Source organism: Rissa tridactyla, chromosome 1 (genome assembly GCF_028500815.1).
Source record: "Rissa tridactyla isolate bRisTri1 chromosome 1, bRisTri1.patW.cur.20221130, whole genome shotgun sequence".
NCBI classification, from domain to species: Eukaryota; Metazoa; Chordata; class Aves; order Charadriiformes; family Laridae; genus Rissa; species Rissa tridactyla.
Genome location: NC_071466.1, coordinates 152,291,447 through 152,311,527, shown reverse-complemented (window position 1 = coordinate 152,311,527; position 20,081 = coordinate 152,291,447). Strand labels below are relative to the sequence as shown.

Below are 20,081 nucleotides of genomic sequence, written 5' to 3'. Positions count from 1 at the left end.
TGCTACCTCAAATCTGACAGGTTGTAACCAAGAAAAGTTGTCTGGTTTGATTGCAGGGTTGTGATTCTTAAACAATGGCTAATTTGGCTAGGATATCTACAGCAGTAACCTCTACCAGCTGCCTGCCCTCTTTTTCTCCCGGAGGTTACTGCGTCTGTAGCAGTAGGTGGCTGAACATACGTCTCCTCCTGAGCTACTGCGGTCTACAGCCTGACATATTATTGTAAAGTGTATTTTGGTATTTTGTGTTGGAAACTGCAGCAGCTCAGATGTGTGCCCCAATTCAGGGTCACTTATGAATCAGCACCCTTACAGCCATATCAAGCAAGATTAAAAGAGAAAAATCACTTATCTTGCTCATGCTAGTATGAGCAGAGTTGGTAGTACAATAATTTATTTGTTTCTGTAATGAATTATTTGGACTAAACCACCAGTTATTAAATAACTGACGTGACTGTACTGAATCTAATTCAGTTCTGGAAGCATAATTCAGAACTTTATGACAGAACAGCACTTCTGTGAATCAAGTCCAGTATGACTATATCATCCAGAAATTTGTAATTGTCTGAATCTACCAAGCTGCAAGAGGGGCTGCAGCTAGAAGAAGTTTGGGAGCTGCTGGGTAAAACATGAGCTTATCACAATATTTGTTACCATTTGAACTTTCCCCACATTTTCTGGGAAACCAATTTAGTTGTAATCAAATCACTGTAAGGACGTTAGCAGGTTTTCTTCAGTTTGGGTTTCTGTTATCTGGGCTGTATTGAAGCATCGTGTTTTTCGTAAGTCTTAGCATTGTTTCATTGATACTGTCGCAAGCTTTTATGAGATTTCTGTTCGCATAACTTTTCATCTCTAACATCTGGTTAATGACCTGACTGTCAAAAAACCAGGTTTAATATTTACATGGCCTGTACCTTTTTATTGAATTGCAAATCTTGGTCATGAAAGAAACCTAGTTTATTTTTGCTGAATCTGCCACTTTTTCAGTTCCTGGTAGCAGTTATCTGTGTTGCTGTATGAATAGAAATATTTCACCATGCTATTGTAACCAGTGTGTGAGTTCCTTGCTGTTATTCCATATTTTGTGAAGCAGGATACTCTCTCACCTCCTCCCCTCACCCCTCCCGATTTTCAAGCCTGTTCCCCTAAAAGCCTTTCTTGTTTGAGAGGTTTGTTACAACAGTTACCTGGCTAAGGCACTTGAAAATTGTGGTATGTTTGGAAGGTCTGGCTTGTATTATCTGAGTGTGGTTTTCTCAGAAATGTATGGATGAAAGCATGCATGCAGTTTTTTTAAATAATCAGACTGATTTCTAGAATTAAGAAACAATAATACATGTTCTTGAACCTTGCTGACTACCCTGCTGTAAGAGCACTCTGTGTGGTGAGGTTTCTGTCAATGACTGCCTGTTTAAGCCAAGAGTTGAACTCCGTGGCATGCAGTGGGCTGCCGTATGGCAGCGGTAGAGCATGAGATCCTAGAAGATCCAGTGGTGATTTAGGAAAAGTGATGTTTTCTATTATGTGGGTTTTTTCAACATCATTAACACAACTTTGTTGTCAGGGCAAAATTATGATGGAAATCCTGTAGATGGAGCATACTTTGCTTTGCACAATGATGTTACCCATGGTGACTTTAGGTTAGCTGCCTACATGGATTCACTAGTGCTTCTAGGTACTTCTGGGCTTTTGAAATAGCTTTATCAGCTTTAGCATTGTGTTCCCACTATTGGGAAGTTGGTTGGTTGTTGCATGCCATATGGGGGGAAGACAGAAACAATCATGCGTACAAACACATAGTATTTACTGACTGTATACTCTGAAAATCAGGCTGTAAACTCTTCAGTCATACAATGACAGAAAATTAATGAAATTAATGTCCGCAGGTCCTCAGTCTCCTAGGTAATTAGAAGAATAAGAGCTATTTACATCAGTTCATTACTAGGAAGTTTACGTACACATTCTGACTCCTGTTGTTTTTTGTGTTTTGGACTTTTTTTAAAAGGAAAAAGACACATGGTAATTTTTGTTGTATATATCCTATCTGCTTTAAATTTAGAGACTTATAATTAGCTCCCATTCGTTGCACAAAATAAATCCTGATGCGCCCTTCTAGCCTGCCTATACATGTCAGTGTTAAGAACGTAGGACAGGGAGGGACCGTGTGGGTTATTGGGTCCAATCCCTGGTAATCCCAGGCAAGAACCAGGAACTGAGAATGTTCTACACTGTTATCTGCAACGTGTGCTGGTCATCCTGTAACAAATTCAACACCGCCAGTCTTAAAGCAATTGTAGAGAACAGGTGCTGGAAGTGTCCAAGACTTCTGCCATACATGGGAAGCCTTTAAGTGTGATGTCCAGACTGTGTTAAGAAATATGTTCCCCAGTCTCTGGAGGAAGACAGAAAAATTTCTGGTGGTACACAGCAACCTCACAAAGGGAAAGAACTTGCTCATGCACCCAAATTTAGTGACGAGGTTAACTCTAGTATACTGTGAGCAGAACTGTTTTAGTCTGACAAGTGAGATGAGGTAAGGCTTTTAGAAATATCTAGCACCTCATGTTCTGCCTTGAGTTGAGGCTAACCTCCAGAACTTTAGGAAAAAATCCTTTTAAGTGGTGTATCACAAAGAGTATATAAATATTAATAAATAAATCTTTATCTGAAATACATGCATTTTTATAATAATAGTGAGCCTTTTTGTTTTTGCGGTCTTCTTTTTTGGGAAAGAAGATCTAGAGGAATGAAGTTGTCGTGGTGAAAGTATACCCCTTATGCTGATATGAAGACTTACGGAAATTAGAAGAAACAAAACCTAATGTCAGTTAAAACTGCATTTGCAAGGAAGCTGCTATAGAGTAAAGCATGTTCTGTCATCTTAGTCTTGTCTTCCTTGTGGAGTAAGTAGATCTCATGAAAGGAAATGTATACTTGTGGGAGACAAATTAACAAGGAAGCTAATGAATATTTCTGGCTCTTGTTTAGAGACTCGCAGGTAGTGTGGGACATCTGGTAGGAATGGGAGAGAAGAACAGGAAACAGAATGGCATCTAAAAAAGACAGATAAGATATCGCTATGTTCTGTGGTGATTTAAAGTGTAGGTGTACCATTTATGCTCACCTTTCAAATTGAAAAAGTGTATAACAGGAGTGTCAATTTATGTTTAGAAACAAATCATTCCTTTGACAAATGACTGCTGTGTTTTTCTTCAAAATGTTACAGTTGGGGTTGATGGCCTACCTTTTAAAAAACATGTTTTTTTAATATGTCCCAGTCACCTAAACATTATCAGGGATTTTTCAGGTTCTCTTCTGGGAAGGCTTCTCTGTCTGTGTCTCTGGGGGAGAATGTATCAATTCCTGTCTTCTCATGTTCAGTGAAACAGAACAAAGACACACTTACTTTCAGTGAACTTGGCAGATGTGCAAATAGGTAAACTTACTTTTAAAAATACAAAAAAACCAAACCAACTTTTTAGAAGGATTGGACGTGAACAGGTGTTGGTGCTTGGGCATCTATTCATGCACTGTCTAGGAATGACAATCAATCACAATATGAACAGTTACTTTTTTGTCGTCTTTCTATCTTAATTTAATTCATCCCTTTTGCTTTCTTGCTGTCAAGGCCATGAGGATAAGACTATTTTGATAACGATAAACAACCCTGAATTCCATGGGTTCAATGCCTTGTGACCGGCATTGGCTGCTTGCAAACAATTTCCGAAGTAAACTTTCTTCTGTCTTTTTTGTGTGTAATCATCATTAATTTAATATGAAAAGTAGTGAGCTTTCCTACCTTCCAAAACTAGGCAAACAATCTATAGACAAACAATGTGTATCTACAATATAGTCCTAAGACAGATGCTTCACATTTTTTATATAAAGTAACATAGCAACTGTAGCTTTTGTAATTGTGGTGTGCACCAGAAAGTAAAAGGGATTCAATTTTTCTCTTGGTCTTGGTTAACACACCTCCAAGTTGTTGTCTATTCTGTCATTGTGCCCAGTATTTGAATTCCAGGGTAAAGATATCTTGTAGGGTTTTATTGGAGTATAAGCTGTTCCTTTTTTTGGAATTGCATCTTCCCCCTCTTCTCCACACCCCCCTCCCCCAAGCTGTATTCTGGAGTCCAGGTCCTACTGTATAATCTAGTTGTACTTATTCGTGATTAACTATTCCTGTGTGAATTATGAAAATGTGAACAATTGCTACCTCTGTTAATGAAGTCTAATGTGTCTGCTACAGTGCTTTATCAGATTAAGACGGCTCTTGTAAAGGCTGACTTTTCTATTGCTATTATAAAACTGACATTCAAAGCTTTCCTTGGGCAGACAGGAATCTGTGCTACAAGAAAGTTTACTCTTCGGGAAGCTGGGTATATGGCTTCCACTATGCAGATGGGAGGCACTAGGGGGGTCACTGTGCTGTAAGATGTGCTTGCCCGCCTAGTTCATGATCAAACTGCCCCATTCCTGACTATCAGACAGTGGCGCTATTAAGGAGTTAACTCTGTAAATGTTGCTGTCTGTTAACCACTGTCTGTCCTGAACAGAAACTGCAGAAAAGATATTCAGAGGAAATGTTACTTGCTGAAGGCTGCAGAAGTTCCAAGATTCTGTTTTAACAAATATGAGCAGGTTTTTTTCCTGTATTTCTGCAGTATGTTTTTCTGTATTTGGTTTGCTTACTTACCTAGAAGTTGTTACGGTGGTATTAATATTTGTGCTGGAGTAGCGGGGGGGTGGAGGGATATGAAAGGCATCATATATTTATATGACAGAGAGATCCTCCAGAGGTTAACAAAACTTTGTGTTAATTAATCTGCCATTTTCTGTCAGCTGTAGCCTGGAATGTCTGCTTTCTGAGCCATTGGTTCACATAAAATACTAGATACAGGGGCTGAGTGTGGCAGCATTGGTAAACACGTCTCATTTTATTGGATTCTTTATCCTGCAGTTGATGTTAAGCTGATCCCTCCAGAATTTCTTACGTTTCTACTAATCCTGAATACAAGTCTTTTATTGAAAACCACCAAATCTTTTGATAAGACTAGTGTACCTACTCCTGCCCTCTCTCACTTCATAACTTGTGATCTTAGAAGACATTTTTCTTAGTTGGCACTTCAGGCAGGATGTACTGTTACCTATCATCATTTTCACACAGAAAATGTGTTCGTAACTGTTCTTTTTTCAAAATTTTTCTAAATACAATATTGTGTAATTCTCATCTAGTCTTTTTACGCTTCTGATATGACAGTCCTTTGAAGCTTTTTCATAATCACTAGATAGCATTTTCAATTAATACTAAAGCAGGTCAATTGAATGTCTCTGTACTTGCCAAGCCTCTGTGCCAATCTCTGGATACCTATATGAAGTTTTTACTTTGGCTGATGTTAATTTTTTGGCTTGCAGATAGGATGCTCTTTGAAAGTTTTTGTTCCTTAGTGAACAAGAGAGTTTTGTTTCACAAGTGTAAATGTATGCAAGCTACCTTGAGGAAAAATGGTTTAGCACTGGCTTCAGTGGTTTTGGTTTTTTCAACACTTGCAGTTTATCATCTCTTTCTTCGTAATCTTAGGTAAGGGTTTCTGTATTGGCAGAAAGGACTGAAGGTTTTTGAAACCTACAGGAGAGTTTGCAAAGAAAAAATGGTCAATGCATTCATGTCACAGTTGGACAGTGTTGCTTATGGTTGCTGCTGTCCTTTAAGGTTAAGAGATGATTTATTTGTGACTAAATTTAGGGTCACAGTAGAGGAGAAAAAAAGAAACAGTGCTGCATTTTGGCCTCATGGAAGATCTGGGGAACTAGAGGCCTGTCAGTCTGACCTTGGTGCCAGGGAAGGCTGTGGAGCAGATCATCCTGAGTGTCATCATGCGGCATGTCCAGGACAACCAGGTGATCAGGCCCAGTCAACATGGGCTCATGAAAGGCAGGTCCTGCTTGACTAACCTGATCTCCTTCTATGACAGGATGACCCGCTTAGTGAATGAGGGAAAGGCTGTGGTTGCTGTTTACCTGGACTTTAGTAAAGCCTTTGACACTGTTTCCCACAGCATTCTCCTGGAGAAACTGGCTGCTCATAGCTTGGATGGTTGTATGCTTCACTGGGTGAAAAACTGGCCGGATGGCTGGGCCCAAAGGATTGTGGTGAATGGAGTTAAATCCAGTTGGTGTCCAGTCACAAGTGGTGGTCCCCAGGGCTCGGCACTGGGGCTGGTTCTCTTTAAAATCTTTATCAACCACCTGGACAAGAGGATCAAGCGTACCTTCAGTAAGTTTGCAGGCAACACCAAGTTGCATGGGAGTGTTGGTCTGCTTGAGGGTAGGATGGCTCTACAGAGGGATCTGGACAGGTTGGATCAATGGCCTGAGGCCAATGGTATAAGGTTCAACAAGGCCAAGTACCGGGTCCTGCACTTGGGTCACAACAACCCCATGCAGTGCTACAGGCTTGGGGAAGAGTGGCTGGAAAGCTGCCTGGAGGAGAAGGACCTGTGGGTGTTGGCCAATAACCGGCTGAATAACACAGCAGTGTGCCCAGGTGCCCAAGAAGGCCAACAGCATCCTGGCTTGTATCAGGAATAGTGTGGCCAGCAGGACTAGGGAAGTGATTGTCCCCTGTACGTGGCACTGGCGAGGCCACACCTCAAATACTGTGTTCCGTTTTGGGCCCCTCCCTACAAAAAAGACATTGAGGTGCTAGAGCATGTTCAGAGAAGGGCAACAAAGCTGGTGAGGCATCTAGAGCACAAGTCTTATGAGGAGCGGCTGAGGGAACTGGGGTTGTTCAGCCTGGAGAAAAGGAGGCTGAGGGGGAGACCTTATCGCTCTCTACGACTACCTGAAAGGAGGCTGTAGCGAGGTGGGGGTCAGTCTCTTCTCCCAAGTAACAAGTGGTAGCATGAGAGGAAATGGCCTCAAGTTGCACCAGAGGAGGTTTAGATTGGATGTTGGGAAATATTTTTTCACCAAAAAGGTTGTCAAGGACTGGAACAGACTACCCAGGGAAGTGGTTGAGTTGCCATCCCTGGAGGTATTAAAAAGAAGTGTGGATGCAGTGCTTAGGGACTTAGTTTAGTGGTGGATTTGGCAGTGTTAGGTTTATGGTTGGACTCGATGGCCTTAAGGGTTTTTTCCAACGTAAATGATTCTATAAGAGACTGCACTTCTGAGATTTTTAGTAAAACGCTAGTGTGGGTCAGAATATTGAAAATCTTTATCATTTCTGGTTATGCTGCTATCTGAAAGAAATATTCCATGTAATTTTCCTTGGAAATAAACTAGAACTCTTTATTTTCCTGATTAATTGGTATTGCGAATGAGAAAAGGCATTTCTGTCACTTCACTTTACTGTTTCTAGTATGGAAGATGTTTTTCCTAGTGTGAATTGTCTTAATATCTACTTCTGCTTATGGATTCCTAATAGCAACAAAGGGAAATGGCCAGTGATAAACGCTACTGGAAAAAAATCAGAAAAAATAAAAAAAAAATTAAGTTTTATCTTGTAAATTTTTTTTTTCTTCTCTTGAACCATGACTTATCTCTGTGTCGGTGAAAATATTGAAACTGGCTGCATGGTTGGAGGGGTGTATTTAGTTAATGTTTGGAATATTCACAATTTAAAAGTCTTAAAATGGTATAATGAAAGCTCTCATTTCAAGAGAAATACTGGAGGGTTCAGTTTGCTTGTTTCCAAAGACTTTTTTTTCTTAATGCACTCTTTTTGTTTGGTTTTGCTTTTGAAAAGTGAGCACAGCGTAACATGTGGTGGTGATGGCAGTGGTGTCGGAGTTCTCCCTGAGTTTTATGTGTGCCCACTCCATGAATCCTTTCTGTAACCCTAATGTGGCAGCTAATTCTAGCAGCTGGCTTTCATAGCTTGAATTACTTGATTTTTCTCGAGTAACAGAGGGGATGGTGCCTACCTGTGAAACAAAGCTTAGAGCTGAATTAGCATAGGACTGGTGTTTCCACTTAAGGTGAAGGAGAGCTAACCTGCCTGCCTGGTGTATTAGAAGATGGCTACTGCATGGCACCTGCTGTGGTACCAGCTCCTTTCAGCTGCCTGGAAAGTTACTTTTCCATCAAGGACATCAGCCACTTTCATTCTGTGAAAAGCTATTAATAGTTTAACAAAATGTTAGCTAAAGCAAGGAAAAAGCAATTCCGTGAGTTTAAATTACACTTTTCCATGCTGGAGGTGATTAACTCGTTAGAAATGATCTAAAAATCCTTTGTGCGCTTCTTGGATGTTGGTAACCACTTTACTAGGTGATACTTTGGCCTGCAAAAGTAATGTACTTCTAGCAACATTTAAACTTAATGGTTTTTTTTGGGAAAGTGCTTTAACTACAATGCACAGAAAAAAACATGTCTAATCTTTTAGTTCAAGTTAAACTCATTTAAAGCTGTTAAGTGAATGAGTGTTTGCACTGATTTACTGTGGTGAGTTTCTAGCATGTGAATTAGGTGCTGTGATTTGGATTAATTTTCAAATGAATCCTTGTGAATACAAGCTCTCAGTTGAACGTACTTAATGTAGTGTCTTAAGAAATCACATCTGACTTGAGTGCTTACCTGGTGTCACAGCGGCATTTTCAGCATTTTGATATCTCAAACAGTGAGATTAGTCTGAAATACCTTTTCTATTTGGAAGAAGTGCTTTTCGTCCAGATCTGGGGCACAGCGTCTTACTTATTGAAGCAACTCCAGTGAAACACTGTAGACTTTGTTACATAGTTTATATTTCTGTGCTGCTTTGCACAAGGATGTGTAGCTGCAATAGAAGAAATGTCTTACCTGTAACTTGTATTAAAAAAAAAAATAGATCTGTAGGTGGTGTTTGGTAGCTAACTTCAATTATTATTACTGCTGGGTATCTTTCGTTGTCCTTTTTTCCTTTACATATGTGTTTAAAATATTCTGTAGCAATATTGTTGCTAGCTTTAATTGTCATTTCAAAAAAAAAAAAAGTGAGAGTGAGAGCACTTGAACTTCTTGAGGATTGCTTACAAAACAGAATCGGCTTTCATAAGCTTTGTAAAATTATGCATGCTACCGTATCTTCTATGAAATAGTGTGAAAATGAAAAAATGTTGGCTTACCCTGGCCTTGTTTTCCATTTAAAACTTAGGGTTAAACTAAACATTTAAAAACTGTTTCTTGTTTCTTTTCCTATACTAACTTGTTTCTGAAAGGAAAAACGATGTATCTTTTCTTCATCACGCTTTTACTTTGTTTCTTTCTACCTTTTTCCAGCATTTTTTTTTTTTTCAGTTTTAGTTTTTGGTCTCTTCCCTTCCACCCACTTTTACTATTTCTACAATTTCTTTTGTAAATGTATTCCTCTTTTAAGCCTAATATTTCATCTGCTTGCCCAGTTATTCTCTCACAAACATGCCATAGGGTTCGGAAAAATTGATTCCTAATATCTAGCAAACCAAATTTCTGAGCAGAAGGTGAGGCTAGGTGAAAGCTGGTGTGAAAGGAAAGATGTTGGAATATATAAAATGTTGCTGCTCTTTGGACACTATCTGGTGTTCTTTCATCTAATAGGGAGAGGTCAGACCAGGAATATTTCAGTGTTCTAGTTTTGATTTCAGTTGAGCCCAACAGTGACTTGAAATATTTTACACTGGAAAAAAATAGGAGGGGGGGCAAGTGAGAACTGTATAGTGGGTATAGTTCTACAGTGCAGTAATTCAATCACAAGAGTAGATTTCATCCCTGTTGCTTGCTCTTCTACTGTGGTAATATAACAACAGAAAAGTAAGAATAGAAGATCCTTTTTGAGTTTAAATATTAGGGTTTAAATGAAAGATTGTTTTTTTATGAGTGGGAATTGAAGATGCTCGCAAAGTGTGAAGGTAGTAGAATACACTTCATTCTAATGTGAGACAAAATATTTGGTGATAAACTAAGTATTTAATATGGTATTTTTATTGATACAGATTTTAATATGTTATTCTTATTGATACAGGTATGGTCCTGAACATTGTGAGCACATGACTTCAGAGATGGACAACTGGATCTGTTATAAGTTGTGATTGGCCTTAAGCTGACTTACAACTGTTGAAGAACTTAACAGGATTTATCTCATTCCTGATTTATGCCTATCTAATTGCCTCACACCACCAGCTTAATCATGTATGGAAGTGCTCGGTCAGTTGGTAAGGTTGAGCCAAGCAACCAGAGTCCAGGGCGTTCACCAAGGCTGCCACGGTCACCACGCTTGGGCCATCGTCGAACCAACAGCACAGGAGGCAGTTCTGGGAGTAGTACTGGGGGTGGCAGTGGAAAAACCCTTTCTATGGAAAATATTCAGTCCTTAAATGCTGCCTATGCTACATCCGGCCCTATGTATCTAAGTGACCATGAGAACGTTGGTGCAGACACCCCAAAAAGCACCATGACTTTGGGCCGATCTGGGGGGCGGCTGCCTTACGGTGTTAGGATGACTGCAATGGGTAGCAGCCCTAACATTGCCAGTAGTGGAGTTGCCAGTGATACCATTGCATTTGGAGAGCACCATCTCCCTCCAGTGAGTATGGCATCCACTGTGCCTCACTCACTGCGCCAGGCCAGGGATAACACAATAATGGATCTGCAGACACAACTCAAAGAAGTATTAAGGGAAAACGATCTGCTTCGCAAGGATGTGGAAGTGAAAGAAAGCAAGTTGAGTTCTTCCATGAACAGTATCAAGACCTTCTGGAGTCCCGAGCTAAAAAAGGAGAGAGCTCTGAGGAAAGATGAAGCTTCAAAAATCACCATTTGGAAGGAACAATATAGAGTTCTGCAAGAAGAAAACCAGGTTTGTCATGTATTGTCACTGTTGTGTTAGTGCAGCAGCATGATTAAATGAGTTTAATAAACTTGCATGTCACATTTAAGCAGCTAAATGATATTGATGCTTTTCCTAGGTAATTGGTATGAGTAAGATGTGTTTTCAACTTGCAAGACTCTTTTTAAATATTTCTTGTCAGACTTGTAAGCCACCTCGAGTGCTCATTTCTCCTTGTGTGTCATGTGTTTTGGTTTTTTTTTTTCCCTAGAACTGATGCTAACCACTCAGTTTCCTTTTGAAAGTATTTTATCCTGTTCATAATTAATATTTCTGTAGTGCTTACCTCTTGAAGCATTCTCTGAGGTGCAGGATGTATTAACTGCTGGCCCCGAATACAACTGAACTGTTACTGAATATTGACAGATTGCCAGTAAAACAAAGTTCACGTTGGACTGGTCTTATTTTAGAGCTCCAGTTAAAACCTCCAGACCTGCAGTTTTCACAAACAGATATAAATTGTGTTCTTGGCTACTTTTAAGTAACACTGTTTAATACCTGCTCATCTATTCTTTTGTCATAAGCTGTGCATATCTTGTTATGCAACTATCATAAAGCACCGTACAGTTTTTTTTGTAGTGATCTGGCTAGTTAGAGAATAGGCAGAAGAACAGAGAATTTTGGGCGTCTAGTTCTTTTGTATTGTCCTTCTTAAAAGCATCCCTAAATAAGAATAAAACTGAGAGGCTGATTAGAATTGAGGTCTCTTTGTAGTCAGCTCTACTTATTAAAAGCTTTTTTAAAATTTTCCCACCTACACCTTCTTGCTAGCTTAATCCTGAAGTAACTACTTGTCTTTGAGATAGTGTCCTCCTATTTAGTTGTTTCTGGCCAAATGTGAGTTAGGCATCTCTCTTGACTCTCCAGTAAGAAACCTTGCTACTCTTACGGAAAACAGGCCCAGCGTCCAACTCCAAAAGTTTCCTGAAATACGAGTCAGCTTTCACCATTACAAAATTATTTTCCCTATTGAGTTTTTTAAATATCCAAGAAAGTTTAATGAAATAGTTTCCATAATTCAAGCATGATCATGTTCTTGAAGTTCTTGCTATTTTTGGCAGTGGGTTTTTTTAAGATTTGCTTTAGAAGGTGGAGGGGAGAGGGAAACTGCTGGAGGAAAAAAATAGTGCTGGTAGTATTTGACATGTTATACTCTACTTTGAGTAGAGTGATAATCTGCTACACTGAAGCTGTCTGCAATTTTCTTTTCTCTTATTAAAAAGCCAAGTTGAAGAAAGTAAGTCACTTTTCCTGAAATATGGAAATGAAAATTTCCTTAGCATGAAATAATTTAATGAACTTGTCATGTAGTTTTATAGCTGTGTTCTTACTGAATGGTAAGTATCACAACATGTGATTTGTTAATGTGTGCAACATTTCGTATTCATTTTCATATGTCTTCTTGGAGTGAAGAAAACCTAAAGTTAAATAATTTTTATTACAAAAGTAGGATTTCCTTAGAAGGAGTAATCCAGTGAAAATTTTAGTTATAGTGGTACAGTACCAGTATAATGAACACATGGAATACCATTCACTCAACTTTCTGATGCTCTTTGTATTTCAGCTGCAGGTGAGTATTTTAATTTTCAGATTCTTCTCATTTTTAATTTCAGTTTTCATACTGAAGAGAATATCTTGGAATATAAAAACATTTTGTCTGAAATCAGTTTTGACATTTGAGGATGCTGTGGAAATCTTGCAAGAAAAATGCAATGAATGTGTGTTTTAGAACAGATTAAGCAATTACTAAATATGTGTAGATTGGAGAACAGTGATTCCTCGCTCTGAGTTTTTTTTTTTCCTTGTCTTTCCTTTATCCCCTAATTAAACATTTACAGATATTTCCAGGCCGCTGTTCTCTAAGCAATCACTATAATTACTACTACGCTGGTAGAATTGTGTAACTTTGGTCCAAAAAAAGAAGGGTGCAATTTAAAAGTAAGAGAGTATTATTGCAATGAGCTGTAAAAACTAAGAATGCTAATTAATAGATTACAGTTAGCTAACAGTGTGTCCTAATTAAAGTCTGAATTCATTATGTCTTCTATAGCCTTTTGGAGTTGGTCACTTCAGCCCCTTTATAAGGAAGATCAGTTTAATAGGATTTACTGTAATTAAACAGACTTCTCTGTTTAGACAGTGAACAAGGGATTTCTCTGATCTGTTGGGGGACCAGAAAATTCTCTTCAGTACCCCTCCAGCCTCCCCATAAAATGAGTTCCAGTATAATTGCAGGAACTGGTCTTTTAGACCTCAATACAAGTATTTCAGCACATCAATTTAAATAAAGACTTCTCATGTAGGCAGAACTTATGCTTTATATTAGGTTTAGCTAAGGCCAAATGCATTGTTAAAAATTGACTCAACTCATGGAGCCAAGATGCTGGCTCACTCATGCCATTATCTGATAGCCATCTCAATCTCTTTGCTGTAGTCTTAGCACAGACCTGATTGTACGCACACCTGACTGTCCCTGATTGTATTTTTTTCATTGCTGTTCTTGTCACCTCAACTTTGAATGATTGAATTGCCTCTTGGTTTTGGAAGTTGTTAAAAATACGTGAAAATGTGAGCTCTGGTTGATTGCTACCTCAGCCTCCTGTGAAAAATGCACTGTTGTCTTTGGGTTTTTTTCCCATATCTTGGGAAAATAAATCACTATCATTGGTGTACTGCTTACTGATTTCCAAGAAATTTTGTGGATTCAATAAAGATCAGAGAATGAATCTCTGAGAGATTAAAGAGCATGCTACCTGTCCTGAGGCATTCACATCTCTTTGGTTGTCATTTTAGGGCAATAGGTAGCAGGGATATCTTGGATATAATACTTAGGACATCATGCACCTATATAGCTCCGACTTGGGTTGAGAGTGCTTTACTCTTGCTTGGTTGTGGTGTTTACACCAGTTGTGCAGCACAGCTGTATTCATCAGCTACTCTGAGCAAATACTGCAGCTGTGGAGTGTAGCATATACTGAATTTTATTTTTGTCTTGAAGAGCCAGAAAATCCTTTCTTTTCATAAATGGAGAATGTCATTGTTATCTCATTTTGAAGAGCTCAAACCTAAACACAGAAAGTATTCCTGTAGTTAGCATAGATTCTTGGAAAGATACAATAGTTTGCAGTGCAATGTGGATTAGTTAACCAATTATACTTTGTAAGAAGCCAAAAGGAGAGTGCAAATGATTTCTCAAAGGTTAACAAACCCATGCATATCTAAAAAGGAACTGATGGAGCCAATAAACAGGAGCTTGGCTTTGGCATGGTATCACTCTCCTCAGCATGCTTTAATAGGAACTGTATTTTTCTGAGTTGAAAAATAATTTTTTTGAGTGGGTGTCATTTAAAATTTCCCTGGAAACCTTTTCATCAGAAGCCAGAAGAGGGAAGAAAAGACAGTGATTATCTTTTGCACTTCCACAGAAATCATGTCCCTAACAACTGGGCCATGGGTGGACTATGTGGAACTCAAGAACAAAGGAACTCCTTTCAGTTGAAGCTTGCTTATAGCAAGGTGATTGTCCCTTAAAATAAGTAGTGCAATGCGAATTTGATGTGTAACACCATGCGTTGAAATTTCCCACATTTGACTGATCTACGTTTAAGGTCTGACTTATGTTTCAGCTGAAATAATGTGGTACTGCTGAAAACATCTTTTTCCTTCGATGCATTTCTGTGGTCTTCTTGTGGTTGGAGGCCTTGGATGTCTGAGTGAGAGAGTTTAACCATGAAAATATTCTGAAAGGAATTTCACCTTGCTTGGGGTAAGCGCTTGAACATTCTGCTTTTTGTGATGGAGAAATGTGATGGGTGTACTTCAGCATTTTGTCAGCATTCTTCTCCGGAGTCAGAAGTACGCTTCATTTCATAGTAGCATGGAATGAGCATCTCACTTCTTAAAATATAGTTGTCCATGTGTTAGCCTCTTAAATGCATTGGATGCTTCTGTTGTGAGACCGGCTGAGCTTCTAATGAGTACATTCTTCCCCTGAAAATCAGATTAATTCTCACTTCTCCATTGATGTAATTTTTGGGGCTTTTTAAAGTTTTATTAAGAAAAAAAAGTTTTGATTTGTCTTAGAACTGTGTCATTCTAATACTAGTGCCACTCCTGAGTGGGTTATTTGTTGATAGAAAGCTAAACTTTCTCCCATTATGGATGTTTAATTGTGCAATATGCAGTTCCATAGTAATTGCTTAAAGGCATTATCTGTATCCCACAGCATTACGCTTAAATAATTCTTTCAATAGCAGATGTCTGTCGGCTCCCTAGAATGCTGCCAGCTTTAAGGTTCCCTCTGTCTTTCCCCAGTTGCAGCATGAAATTATAACTTAATTCTCTTTTAGAATAACTCAAAACTATCTCCTCAAGAGTGCTTGGTATCTGAAGCATTTATCAAGTTGCAGCACTTTGTAGTGACTTCAAAAATTGTTATGTAATTGACCAAGAGATGGCCTTCTCTGTTCTGGTTTTTTTTTGCAGTTCTATAAGGAAATAAAGTTAGACTTTTTGTGCTTATCTAGGTTCCCCAGTGCTCTTTTCTCCTAGGTTTCCTGTTGAGGTAGAATGTGATACCTTGAGTTCCTTTAAACTGTAGCAGAGGCTGAATGGCTGGTCTCGATCTATTAAACATACAAAGGGAATACTACCACCTTAAAAGCAGCTTGTAATAAAATGGGTGACGTCAGTGGTACTGTTGAACTTAGTAGTTTAACTGTGCTTTTTGCTATTAAGCAATACTTTAAATTCTGCAGAACTTGAAATAGCAGGCTCTTTCTGCTATAGTTCTTTGTCCACTATGGATTGAGACTTTTCAGACATTACACCCCTAACTAGGGTTGCAGTGCATTATTCTGCCATTCACTATGTATATTCCTGAAAAGTCTTGTCTGTGTTACTGTATTTCTCTAGAAGCCATTGTTTCTTTCATCATTATCGTCATTCTGGAGTTTGAGTTACTTTTTCCCTTAAGTGTTCTTACTTTCTAAAGTACGAACTAGGTAGCTTGAAACTGTGTAAGGCTCTGGTTTGGAACAGGCTTCATTTTAGTCACTCAGTGAACAGGTGAACAATAATAGATGATAGCGATAGCACAGAGGTACTCCTATGAGTACACTGCCAGTTCATTTTAGCAGCAGTCTTGTACTGATGTTATAGCTTTCTCATACCAAATCCAGTATTCTCATGTATCTTTCTTACTCTTGTGGTATTGATTTAAGTAGAAAGGAGAGGAAGACTTTTGATGGAACTGCAGTCCATGGAAAAAGGACTGAAGTTATACTAACTATATATGCCAGTCTTCATGTATGCCTCCAAGGCCAAAAACTGAAGTGGAGCTGCTTTTTAACTCTTCTCAATTTCGTGATATTAGAAAGACTCGTAGACTTGGAGATGATACAGCAGAGTGGGCTGCCATGACTGAACTGTTAGTTGGAAATAATATTTTTTTTTTTTTCAGCAAAGTAGGTATCTAAGATCCTGTTAACAGTCTGTACAATGCTTAAGACATTAGGAAGAAAGAGAAATTTTTGTATTTAGGATAAATACATATATATTCTGAGATAAGAGCTAGAAACCAAAGAAGTTTAGAGGAGACATTTCTGTACTCTGAAAGTGATTACTGTGTTGGATAACTTAGCAAGAGCAGTCATACCAGCTAATTGTAAGTAATTGAAGTAAGAAACATTGTGAAATGCCACTTTAGCCTCATCTGGCAAGAGGGGAAAAAGAGAAGAAACTTGGTAGCACTCTATATATTCCAGTGTACAATTCCTTTGAATTCATTTCATGTATAGACTTGTGTTTAGTGAACACAATAAAATACTGGTGTTTTCGATAACAGTGATTTGTGTTGATTTGAGCTCCTCGACAGAAATCAGATTACAATGGTTTGTCAGCAGGTAAGCGTAGCTATTTGGGATTATACTTTTTTTTTTTTCCCCTGCATGGATAATGCTTTGTAGTTTTTCTGGATAATTTTTGGCATAATCTGATGAACAGAGGGAAGAATGACTGCATCTGCTAAATGTAGTGGTTCATAATTGTACCTCCATTTTTATCTGAAGATGAGAATTACTAGACCTTGAAAAGAACGTCTTTTCAGCAAAACTTAGTTTCATAACCCACAACGTTAATCCACAAGTGTATTTTTACATAGTATTTGCAGATTTATATTGGGTCCTGTCAGAAAGACCAGAGTCACCTTTTGTAGTGGAAAAAAATACAAGGACAGCGTGTAGTTAGTTTCCTTCTGCGTTGCTACCAGTTATTATATCCAAGTGTTTTGCTTAGGTCTTGCAGTAGTAGTACCTTGGACTGCGAAGCAGAAATGTGGTTTTTTTGTTATATTATCAGCCTTGAGAAGCAGGTAGCAATGATCAGTTTTTGTAAAGCTCCATTTTAACTTAGAACTCATATTAAATCACAAAAAAACTTCTTGATTTAGTGATTGTCCTTTTTACTGTTGAAATGCTTTGTAACTCTGTCATGCCCTGTTGTTGTATTGTGTTTTGTACATTCACTTTTGCTTCCAAAGAATACTAGTCTGTTTTGGTTTTTTTTATCCTGAGGGAACTGTACTACGTTTTTCTATTTATAACCTTGGACTAAACACCAAAAAATTCTGTATTGATTGGGAGAAAATGCGGTGTACCAATATACATCATGTTTTGCAACTGCACAGTCAATATTTACATTTAAACCATAAAGAAAAGAAAGAATCCAGTGAAGGATTCATTATCAACATCTAGATGAGCATTTGAAGAGATCTCATGATAATGTGAATTTTTGTTGGTTGACCTCCATTAAGAAAGAGACTTTTTTGTTTTCAAAAAAACCAAACCCCAAATGCACGCTAACTCCCCTCCCCCCAAAAAAAAGAAAAACAACCACAAAATCCCAACCAAAACAGACGAACAAAAAAACCAAACCCCAACCCCCCAAAGCATAAAACAGTCATCTTATTGCATGTGTGCTCATTGATATGAACATGATCAGATGCCAAAATACTGGCATAGAAGAGTGCTTCTAGTGATCATTGCATTAGAAATCGGAGGAGTTAAACTTACGTATAACAGTTACAGGAATAAATACCATGTGACTGGCTTCTTCAGTTTAATTTTAGCAACGTCGTTTGTAAACTGGAATGCTAAGTAATGTGCCATCATCGGTAAACCTAATATTTTGATGGCTGTTGCATTTAAAGTGTTTATTCATCTATATACAAGCTTTTATTTTTTTTAATTTTATTTATGTACTGCTACTTTTCCCTATTGTTATTTAAATGACTCAATGGTGTGTGCGGTGGGCTGCTTTTGCTTTTCCCTGGGTAGGGGCTACTGGTCCAGCATGCCCTTGAAATAGGGAGAAAAATGATTTAGTCCTTGCTGCTCTGTGTTGCTTATGGTTCCTGTATGGATTGCTTTTAAAATCTAATGACTGTTGTCACTATTTTGGAAAATAAATACTATAAGCCAGCAAGGGTGAACAATTGTTTGGAGGCAGTTAGATTCTTCCAGAATTTGACTCCACATCAAGAGGAATTTAAAAGCAGTATGTAGTTTCCTAATGATCTTGGGCAGTTCATTGCAAGCACGCAAAATAAGACCAGATCATAGGGGTGTTGGCTTTTCTAATCTCATGCTTAACACAATGAAAATACACTTTTAATTGGGGGAGGGAGAAAGGCATGGAGGTCAGCTGTCCAATAAAAAGACGTTTTTCAGTGCTCTTCAAATATAGGAGAGAGGTGGTGAATGAATTCTACTTCTTTTAACAGGTGCTTTAATGCCCATTGCTGTATGATGTCTGCATTGTTATCAGGTTCTGTAGTTGGTTTGCTATGCATTTCTGTTTCTAGAGTGGTACCCTTTCTTGCTTCTTCCCTTCTTTTCCTCCCCCTTTACATCCCTGCTCCCCAGGGCTGGGGAGGGAAACAGGGAGACAGCCTAGGTTTGGGAAAATCAGCAAGTAAAAAATGGTAATCCGAAATTAACTAAGCCTCAGTAGTGCCTGTATCAAGGCTAAGTACGGTTCCATTTTTTCCTCGCCAATACATACTACATAATCATCGTGTTCTTTTGAGCAGCACTATCAAGGAGTAGGCACTTCACTAAATATTCTTTTGCTGTCTAAACGTTTCAGAGATGCAGGCTTTCTACATGAGAAAGTATGCTTGACGTTAAGTTTAAGGATTTTTTGATCCTTCTTGTCAGATGATCAAGTACTGATTACCTTGGATTGTTGAATTTTGAGAACAGATGGTCTTCTAATTATATGTTGATGTGGATTCCAAAGAATAAAGGGCCATGTATTTCTTTTGATAGTTTTTGTCACTTGTTTCTGAGATTATAACAGGTCAGCACCTGAACTACCACCATTCAGAGATGAAAACACTGTTTTGTACAGGATCTGGTTCTTCCATAGTAGTTGATTGCTCCTGACATTAAAAAAAATAATTAATATATATATGCAAATCCTACCTTTTTTTAATGCGATGTGATGAGGCTTACATACCTCTTTTCCTTACAGGAGTAATGAAATTGTCTGAGTAATGGCCAGGTTTTTAATGGAATCGTGTCTTGGATGACAAATACTTATTTTGACTGAGGGGAGGGAAGAGCTTTCTGAACATACATTTGTGTTGTAGCATGTTGTCTGTGAGGACCTGTAAGCACAAGAAACCTTATTTCGGGCTTAAACTATTGGTAGACTTGAGTTATTTTGGACCAGGAAGAAGTCCTGACAGTGAACGCAGTGGTGTGTCCTATAGTAGAGCTGTCTGTCTTGCGGTGAGAAATCAAAGCTGCCTTTTTTTTTTTTTTTAACTCTTGGCATAATTGATCAGACTTCACACATTATAAGTGGATATCAGTTCTCAGATGAACAGAAACAAACCATGAAGCAACAAAAGTAACTTCAGGTAACTAGAGCTTTCTTCATTAGAGAGGCAAGATACCCATGCAGCCTGTTCCAAGCATCTGATCTCACAGCTGTAAGCCTCCACAACGCTTATTCTTATGGCTACGTCTCTCTTCAGAGATGGAAGCATTTAATACTAAACATTTGATTTGCTAAAGGATCAGGGCATTGTACCAAAGCTCTTAAGCTCTTACTAGAAATGTTATAAATGTCAAAAGCAATACAGCTAAGAATTGCCAACCCACTTAGAAAGTGACGGTTTACTGTCGAAGGTGCTAATCCTCCATAGTCAATTCATGCCTTGAAT

The 20,081-nt window shown here is 38.4% G+C and overlaps 1 protein-coding gene across 9 annotated transcripts in view; it reads left to right on the top strand.

Annotated features, from left to right (window-relative positions):
* Window positions 1-20,081, top strand: part of ERC1 (ELKS/RAB6-interacting/CAST family member 1) — a 304,845-nt gene that overhangs the window by 1,391 nt on the left and 283,373 nt on the right. For all 9 annotated transcript variants that reach the window (XM_054188992.1, XM_054188994.1, XM_054188990.1 and 6 more), the window contains exon 2: window positions 9,989-10,822. In XM_054188992.1, coding sequence (XP_054044967.1) covers window positions 10,154-10,822 — 669 coding nt within the window. In that variant the 5' untranslated portion in view covers window positions 9,989-10,153. The remainder of the gene's footprint in view (window positions 1-9,988; window positions 10,823-20,081) is intronic.